The sequence below is a fragment of the Electrophorus electricus genome, chromosome 18 (genome assembly GCF_041902795.1).
Source record: "Electrophorus electricus isolate QZ-2024a chromosome 18, ASM4190279v1, whole genome shotgun sequence".
NCBI classification, from domain to species: domain Eukaryota; kingdom Metazoa; phylum Chordata; class Actinopteri; order Gymnotiformes; family Gymnotidae; genus Electrophorus; species Electrophorus electricus.
This window is the reverse complement of record NC_137514.1, coordinates 11,070,756-11,080,000: the sequence shown is the minus strand read 5'-3', so window position 1 is coordinate 11,080,000 and position 9,245 is coordinate 11,070,756. Positions and strand designations below refer to the sequence as shown.

At 44.5% G+C, this 9,245-nt stretch overlaps 2 protein-coding genes across 8 annotated transcripts in view; both read left to right on the top strand.

Moving 5' to 3' along the window:
• Positions 1 to 4,979, top strand: part of agpat3 (1-acylglycerol-3-phosphate O-acyltransferase 3) — a 20,597-nt gene extending 15,618 nt beyond the window's left edge. For all 7 annotated transcript variants that reach the window (XM_027010184.3, XM_027010182.3, XM_027010183.3 and 4 more), the window contains 3 exons: positions 536 to 611; positions 1,647 to 1,845; positions 2,117 to 4,979. In XM_027010184.3, the coding sequence (XP_026865985.2) occupies positions 536 to 611; positions 1,647 to 1,845; positions 2,117 to 2,208 (367 nt within the window). In that variant the 3' untranslated portion in view covers positions 2,209 to 4,979. The remainder of the gene's footprint in view (positions 1 to 535; positions 612 to 1,646; positions 1,846 to 2,116) is intronic.
• A 76-nt stretch (positions 4,980 to 5,055) lies between these two features.
• On the top strand, positions 5,056 to 7,360 carry dleu7 (deleted in lymphocytic leukemia 7). Its single transcript, XM_027010187.3, has 2 exons — positions 5,056 to 5,830; positions 5,913 to 7,360. The coding sequence occupies exons 1-2, from the start codon at positions 5,543 to 5,545 to the stop codon at positions 6,117 to 6,119; spliced, it is 495 nt and encodes a 164-aa protein (XP_026865988.2). The 5' UTR covers positions 5,056 to 5,542; the 3' UTR covers positions 6,120 to 7,360.
• The last annotated feature ends 1,885 nt before the right edge of the window (positions 7,361 to 9,245 follow it).

Sequence of the window (9,245 nt, the reverse complement as noted above, 5' to 3'; positions counted from 1 at the left end):
GCTGCCAGTCCAGTCACTTACTCAGTGCTGATTTCAAAACAAAATATTTATGGAGAAAGATAGACCCTCTATATAATCAGTAAAAAGTGTCTTCTGTCAGCTCATTCGTGCAGCGTGGTACCATCTTACTTCACTGCTTAACTCAGCAGAGATAATGCCCACTGCAGGCAAACTCCCAAGCTTAAAAACTCTCCACGTATTGAAGGTGGGGGACCACTTAACAGAGGCCAAACGCTGCCCCTGGCGGCTGTTATAACGCAGAACGTCGCAGCTCCCGGTCAAAGGGCGACATCAAGCAATGTTTTCCATTCACAGAGAGGTGTCGTATTTTACGCTAAAATAAGAGACTTGCACATTCAGCCTTCACACACGATGTTCTGCGTAATTAGTAACTCCGCCTGCAGCATAGTCCTAACACGTACTGCTCCTCTGTCCCCTCTGATACCGCCAGTACCCGCCGCCTTCGTGGAGTAATGCCGCCCTCTAGTGGCGTGGAGCACTAACGGTTTGTTTGGTTTGTTTTCCTGACCGATAGCCGTTTCCCAGTAGAGGAGATCCCCGATGATGAGAAGGAGTGCGCTGACTGGCTCCACAAGCTCTACCAGGAGAAGGTCAGACGTCTTTCTAGTATCTGACGGAAGTCATTGGGACGGCTTGTAATTTCTCATATTGCGCTTGTCTGAAATGTTTCTAATTCAGTTGACATTTCTCATCTGACTAATAATAGATTGATTTTTTTTTTTAAAAATGGTTTAGTTCAGTCATTGCCCAGCTGGTCATTAACATTGGGGCTGTGAAGTTAATGCTTCAATACAGGCAAGATATCTAGTGTAGTGTGTGTAAGTGTACGTGTAGGTTTTTCCCCCTGATTATTTTAAATTAGACTTCCCTGTTCAACTTGCTTGCATCTCCTCATGACCACTGGGGCTTAATGGCTACCACAGGGTTAAATCCCACTTGGAAGTAACTATGCTACATGCTTCTATGCACTATGGATACAGCATTCCCAAAGAGGCTTGGCATCTGCAGAGCATAGTTAGTAGAGAATAAAGCCTCACTTTATAACGATTGCTTAGCTCATCCCTGCTGGTGTTGAACTCGCCCGTGTTCATCAGTAGCTGACGTGCTCAAATGCAGACATGTTTGGCTGTAAAGGGAAGTTCAGAAATTCTTAAAATGAAGACAGTATCATTGGGACATGTGCCGAAAGTACTGCTTTCGTTTTAAGTTAATACTGGGACTTAGCATTTATTTTTGGATTAACTTTTCTCATGCGATTCTACTTAGGATAAAAATGTGCTTGTCATTCAACATGTACATATTTTAATAGTCTTTATTTAAATAGTAGCTAATGTATAATATACAAAGAATTGAGCTCAACAAGATATTTAGTCAATATGTAAAACCGCTAGCTACTAAATCTCCACAGCTAGGTACTAGGAGGTCTGTTAAGGCAATGTGTGTCAAAAAAAGAAGTACTTGAAAAGAAAAGGGCAAAAAAAAAGACGATGTAGGTAGAGACTCCCAGATGTGAGAGTCAAGAGTGGAGCTACCAGAGCAGTGGGTTTGAAGCCCACGTGCTGGTCTGGGCTCCTGGGAGCCCGCGTGCTGATGCTGCTGGTCTGGGCTCCTGGGTGTGTTGGCAGGATGCGCTGCAGGAGCTTTACGAGAAGGAGGGCCGCTTCCCCGGACCCACCATCAAGCCCAAGCGCCGCCTGTGGACACTGCTCAACTTCCTGTTCTGGGCCACGCTGCTGCTCTCGCCGCTCATCAACTTCGCCTGGGACGTCTTCATCAGCGGCTCGCCCCTCCTCATCGTCGGCTTCCTGCTCTTCCTAATTATTGGTCAGCACCTTTTTAAAAAAAAAAACAACAAAAAAAGTTTTTCCCAGCCCTGTATGTATATAGAGTGTGTGGCCTACTGCAGATGAGTGTTTAGTATACACATACCTGTACTCATTCAGACCGTGAAACTACTGTACATGTTGGTATTAAACTAATCGTGTTTTTTTTTTTTTAAGGAAGACCCAAGATTTATTCTGAATGTCTCATTATATTTGTGATCTTCACTTTGATTTCTCTCTTTCTCGCTCTCTCGCTCGCTCTCTCTCTCCAGCCTCTGTAGCTGTGCGCCGTCTCATTGGTGTAACAGAAGTGAAGAAAACTGGATCCAGCTACGGAAACACGGAAGCCAAGAAGGAGAACTAGACACTTCCCCGCTGGTCCATCCACCCGGGGCCACTTTGCAGTAGCTCAGGCATGGGGTTGCTCGCCTGTGCAGTCATCCTCCTTTTTAACAATTAAAAAAAAAATCTGAAAATATTAATATAAATAGTTAAAACAAAAGTCAACAAGGCACGTGGGGTTTGGGAAATCTAGTTAATTCTAAATTTATAAGATAGAGTAACATTAATTTTGATGATTGTTGAGAACAAAGTGAGACAAGGGGGGGCGAAAATAAACAACAAACCGAAAAACCCCACATACCAGTATGAGATCCTGAGTGAGGCTCATCTCCCTTGGTTGCTAAGAGTGGAGATGGCAACCTTAACTGAACAAGGACATGGCACCGAAAGGGTTACTGGCATCTTGCTCCTCCCCTCCTTAGCTCCGCCCTTGTCACTAGTTTAAGACCCAGCCTCCTCAGGGGTGTCCACACAGCCACATAGTTTGAATTGTTCCATTGCAACCACTTCCTGTCCCAGATGCTCGAGTTCCTGTCCATCAATCTATGTACTCCTCCTCTGAGAAGTGTGCCTCTGTTGTGTTTCTCTGCACGGCTACCCGGCTCTCCCGCCATTCACTCTCCAGCTTTGATGGACTTCTCGAGATGCTACAACGCATCATTCCCCATCCTCCATTTTTCCAGGTTTCGGGGAAAGCACTTGGCTCGGAGCCACAAACGAGAACTTGGACTGCATTTGTTCGGCGCCAGCACGGACTTACGTGGTTGTTTTGTCTGGGCCAGCCAAGCCCATGTGACCATCCTGCTACTGAGTTAGTCGGGTAACTTTGGTGCACTGAGAAAGTCCTTGGTCTGTTTGTTACTAATGTAGTCAGTAAGCATTGATATGCAATGATTAACAGCAGGTTTGCTGTTTAACATGCAGTGTTGATACTTGAATTCAATGAGAAGAGAAGAGTCCCCAGTGGCAAGCAGATCTGTCTAGTGATTCATTTTCCTTTGCTCTGGGGGTAGTGTAGTGCAAGAAGACGGGTGACGGGTTTAATCTCGTTCTGTGTAAATCTAACAAGATCACGTGGGTTTATGTACATGAGCCCACAAGAAATGATTTGTGGCATGACTGACTGAATGAACATAAATTAACTCTAGGTTAGGTCTGTAAACATTATGGTAACTGTTGATTACTTGAAGATGGTTAGTGCAGAACACCTGTAATGTTGTTGGGGGTTTTTTTGTGTGTGTGTGTGTGTGTGTGTGTGTGTGTGTGTGTGTGTGTGTGTGTGTGTGTGTGTGTGTGTGTGTGTGTGTGTGTAAAATGTTTTCTAACCAACAGTAATGTATAGGTTAAATGGGGCTGATTTGGGGGCACCCTAGACCAAGTGGATAATCGCAAAAGGTCATATTCAATCCAGTTTCCTTCCGATTCTGTAGTCCGTTCACTGAGACACAGCTGTGTAGCACATGCGATTGTTAGTCCTTTTGGCTGCATTGAGTTGTAAATAAATTTCAGGAATTTCTCCTGAGTGTTGACAGTACTCCAGTAACTGTTTCCAGTAAGCATTTAGCAATAGCAGGGGTTTTGAAGGGAAGGAAATTAAAATGTCACCATTGTAGCAGTGCTCTGTCAATCACTCACACATGCTCCCGCCTCACAGTAGTCCAAACAGCAAGGAATTTTCCTATTCGCATTCTCATATCATTACCCAAAGGCTGTTTGTGTTCACCGGTTGAGCATTACGCTACCTTGAATTGAACCGTGCCACCCCGTTTTTCGTTTGTTTCAGGGAGGGTTGTGTGTTTTGTTTGCCGCCCAGATCTATATAAGCCTTAAGAGAATAGCGCAGCTGCTTTGTTTAGTGTGTTCATATAGCGAACCCTTTAACTTCTTAACTAAAAGATACATTTAGGTCTCGGAGACTAAGGGGTGCCTTGAGCCGTGCAAGTTTTGTTGAGATATCTATGCATCATGTGTTGTGTTGTCTTTCAATCTGTTCAGATGGTATAAACGCTTTCTGCTGTTGTACATGTCGTTCGTACAGGCGTCTTTCATGCCGAAGATCTGTGCTATGGGGGTGACGCAGAGGTCACCCGGCAGTGTGGCCTGCAGTTGGCCCTTAAGGTCGTAGTTCATTTATGAAATGCATGTCATGCTTTGACCCAGTTCAACCCCTGAAGGAGCGACGGTGGACCTATGAAAAGGAGAGTAGTGTCATTCTGTTTTGTTTTGTTTTTTTGCAAATGCATTAGTGGTTAGAAAAGATATCAACCCAATGTTACTTACCCTTTTTCCCCTCTTTAAACACCATGACACATCGGGACTAGAGTGCAGTGTAAGTAGGGGGAATTGTGCGCTAGTTTTCCTTTTTTAAGCACTGGTGTATGCAGTGGCTTCATATCAAAGGCATTTTTCACGAACACTCCAGGATTGAAAGTGCTGAGCTAGTTAGGCTTTCCCCTTTGCCCCGACGGAAAACTGTCAACAAGCAAAACGGGCCAAGAATCAGCAGTTTTTACTGCGAGACGCTTTGCGAAAACGGCCTCTCAGTCGACTCGAGTGTGAGTCTGTGCGAGAAGAAAAAAAATATTTTAAAAGGAGTGTTTTTCACAGGGATTTCTGTAGTGTGTATGTTGAAACACCCTCCATACTAAGTTCTGTATTAGGGAGAGTTACCATGTCAATGGGATTGCATATAAATATTTAAAAAAAATATAGTCCATTAAAATCTCCATTTTTTTCCCCCCTCCTTTTTTGTATTATCTACCAAACCAATTAAATAATTCCGTACATGCTAGACATTGGTGTGGTTTCAACTTATTCTTAAGAAAAGGGTGCGCTTTACTGCGACGTTCTTTCCGTATAGTTCAGATGTTGAGTATTGCGCTGCGTTTCTTTTACTGACTGAAACCGCGACAGGCTCACGACCAGATTGGCGCTGCCAAATGCACTACAACCCTCTATCTCAACGGAATGGCGCAAAATCATTTGGGACGTGAGACACCGGCCAACGTGTTGGCCTTTTGATATGCACTAGGCCTAACGTCATTCGGTTTAATTAAGGATATCATGGGTTTAGACAACCTGACTGATTTTGTCATGAACCTGACGCTTGAGATCCGGTCAGGTGATTCCAGCGCTAAGTCAATCCGTCTATTTGGATGCCTCGTCAGTAAACTTCTTGACCGAGTTCACGTTTGCTTCCACCAAACGCCGACAACGGGAGAGCACAAGGTGCCGAAAGACCAAGATCGGAGGTTATTATAGAGATTAGAATATAATGGTCGCCTAAAAAGAAACTTTTCAGCCCTTTTCCCGAGGACGCACCGGCGGTTTGCTGACAGGTGCGAGGTAGCTGCAGCATGGACGCCCCGGCGCTCAGGTACCAGATGGAAGCGCTGACGCTTCTTCGGGAGCTGGACGGACACGGCGAGGTCCGCAGTGCCGCGGAAGGTGCTGGCCGGACCCGCGGTCACGTCTCCGGGGATTACGCGGTCAAAAGCAACGCTGCTCGGACGCGGACTGTTGCAGAGAGGGCCAGAGCAAGTATGTTTTCGCGTTTGGTAGAAATACTATCGCAGATAATCGCGATAGAGCAAGAGCTAATGCGGAATCTATCGGATGGTCTGAGAAAGTTCCTTCGTCGCAAGGTAAGATGCTGCAAATTCGCTGTCGCGGTAGCTGTTCGTGGGCTGTCGTGGCGGTAGTTTATTTTCTGTTTTCCTATCTCAGGATAATATCGACCTGAAGAACATATGCTTGAGAATGGCTCTCGGCGAAGCTGGCTATCAGTCGGACAAGGATTTGAGGGAGCTCCGAGTCTGTCTGCAGCTCATCGTCAGCGGCTTGCTTTCATCTGTGCGCGACGAAAACGCTTCATTGTCCTCCGGGGCAGTTGGAAGGCTTGCAGACATATCTATCACATTTCCTGACGTTTGATTAGCCGTATAATCCGGAGTTGACCTTTTCTCCAAAGGATGCATATGTAGCACGGGAATTGGCACACCCGGATCTTTATCAGGATACTGGATTTGGCGGACTAATTGTGAAACTAGAAACTACCTCAAAGGATTGAACCAGTAACGACGCTTTCGGTTTTTACTCAGAACTGAAGAACGTTAACGGGATTATATTATATAATATTATATTATAAGGACCTGGTTTGGAAACTTGTTCATGCTGTTGACATTCACGCGTGAAGGTCATGAGGACGACACGTCCCCAAACAATACCAGAGGTGTCTGTGTCGGTGCAGCTAATGCTGACCCAAGACATTTCCTTATGTGTTTAAGAACAATGTTATACTAACAGGCTCTTGTTTGACCCGTCCAAGAGTTTGTGATGTCGTCAAACGGCATACTTGTAATGCCTTTCTTCTTAGCAGGCAGTTTTACAAGTGGAACAGGTTTAGTAGGTCTTAACTGAGGGTGCAAATACATAGCTGACAAAGCAAAAATCTTAATGGTCAGGACTGAAAGTACGCAACACACCACCCAGTGAAAGTTTTTGGTTAACATAGACACTCAGATTAATGAAGGGATAGTTTTCCATACAGGCCTACAGACCAGTGCAGTCATTCCTGAACCTGCCCCTGCCAGGGTAGAGCTTTGTGCTAAACTGTAATTTTCATGGAGAATTTCAGGACCTGCTGTAACCCAACTATGAAAAAAATTCTGGATAATCTGTTTCTAAAAATAGCTCAGATAGTGTATTAACAGCTGGGCTGTGGGGTTATGTTTGCAGGACAGGATTACTGAGTTTTATTTTAATGGATCTATTTTAAGTATTAAGTACATTTTCATAACCTGTGAAATGTTATGGGTTTATGTATGGAATTGGTTAAAGAATGATCTATTAAAGTAGTATTTATACACAGTTTCAGATGGTACTGTGCCAGTTTGTGAGAGAAAACATAATGGGAGCAGGTGTTCCCTGAGGAATTAATGGAAGATGTAATGATGGTGTTAAATGTGGTGTTAGCTCTGTGTTCTCCAATAAATATACTCTGCTGTATTTGGTGTCTCTCAGAGGAAAATGTGTTTGTATTTATATATATGTTTTTTGCTTGTTCTATGTTTAATATGTGCTGTGACCTATGTCTCATCATCTTGAGAGAACTTTCACTATTTTATACAGTGTTATATATTTAGGACATTTAATAAATGAAGACTACTAAAGTATTTTGCTATTTTCATCACTTGACACTGTTGGTACCCTGTGATAGTTGTGATGTGGGTAGTCGTAGTCACTAGATGGCACTACAAACTAGCTCTTTCAACCGAAAATTGAAGCCCGAGAAAAATAGTTACCCCGTGGTTTTATGCTGCATGTTTAATAATTTGCCGAGTAGTTTCGATCAAATTTAAAATACAAAAAAAGAATCAGTTGCTTTAATAGAAATGTCCTTATCTATGCTTCTTGATTTTGCATCACTAAACCCGGACTTTCTGCTTTCGAATCAAGCTCCCTTTAAAAAAAAAAAAAAAGTACGAAAACTGTGTAAAAATGTAACATTCTCAGTATTGTCTGCACAATTTTTCAAAACCACACCACGAAGGTCCAAGACCCGTTGGTGTAGTGATGGTCGCGCTTTCTGAATCCCTGCGTACCGTTGTGAACTATCCGCGGTCCGCCAGTAGATGGCGCCCTTTACGCCGGTTCTTTAGCTTACTGTCTACGGAAGCCCCATTACTTTACTGCACTTTTGAACCGGTGGCAGGATACGCTCGCACTCTTCTTTCCCTATTTGGTCTTCTTAAAAAAAATAATAATAATTTTTTTTTGTATGCACATAGAGAACCTGCTTTAGTTGTAGTCTGCATTAGCACAGATGTGCATGTTCAACTGTTCGGCTATTAAAAATAACCTGTTTACACCAGTGTTTCCTGGTACAGGTCATTGAGAACCCCTGTGCTGTTTCCGCTTCGGCTACACTCCCATTTTAAACCCGGTGACTCGGTGACTGAATGACTTGGTAATTGGCTGACGAGTGTTTGTCATTCCTGTTGTGTCAAGAAAGAACCAGGCAGGCTTTTGCAGTTGTTTACACTTCAGACAAAATGTGACTGCGGTGTATGTCACCCCACACAGATGAATTTGCCGTCGCCTCGCCCGATATAATAAGAGCCTCTGATGCAAAATACAAGAATGCTGATTTGAAATGGCTCTTGTGTGTGTCGAGGGATCTTCAGTAATACCACTGGATTCTAGATGAGCACCAGTGCTTCCAGAGTTTTTCCATGTAGAGTTGCTTAAACTGTAATGTACTATACCACTGCACCATGCACTAGGTCTGATCTAGGACCAGCCTTTCCCTAGTCATTGTGAGACATTGCAACCATGCAGCTGATCCTGGCTCAGCGGTTCCTTTATGGAGGAACATGTCTTAAAGTTTTGCTGCAGGGCTGTTTTGAGGTTTGTGTCTTGTATGTGGGCTGTTGTTTAGGCTCCACACACACTGAGTGTGCGCACGTGCGTGTGTGTGTGTGTGTGTGTGTGTGTGTGTGAGATATAGGGCTGAACTCACTGACCCCACAGGCACCAACGCTGGCCCCCTTGGTGTGGGCCCACTGCGGCGGTTCCACCGTGGCAGTCCCAGACGGTGTCTGGCGGGGTGGATAGTTGGGCTGTTGTGTCACTTCCTGTGACCCGGCAAGGCCAGACACGGGCGGGTGAGTCAGGAGATGAGCGCAGCACATAAGAGAAACAGAGGAGGCGGACGAGCGTTACAGGGGGCGCCGCCACACCAGCCCTGTCTCTCTCTCTCTCTCTCTCTCTTATTTTTCTGATTTTGTCTATTCCTGTCTTCTGCCTCACTCCCTCCTGCTCTCCCTTTTTCTGCCACCTCTCTGTCTCTCTCGCTATCCGTTTCATGCACATGATCCTCACACACACACACACACACACACACACATATTATTTTCGCGGACTCTTTTTGCTTTGTACGGTAACCTTGGTGTGCTCATAGCCATGTATCTGCATGTGACTGGACCAGATTACTGCAGAGCAAAGAGGTAGTTTACTTTTTTTTTTTCCGTCTTTGCGCATTCTCTCTCTTCTTGCATT

What these genes read in the sequence shown, in the direction of transcription:
- dleu7 (XM_027010187.3), top strand. Translation starts at nt 5,543, where the DNA reads ATGGACGCCCCGGCGCTCAGGTACCAGATGGAAGCGCTGACGCTTCTT. An exon ending in GAAAGTTCCTTCGTCGCAAG is followed by an intron (nt 5,831 to 5,912) that starts GTAAGATGCTGC and finishes TTCCTATCTCAG; the next exon opens with GATAATATCGACCTGAAGAA.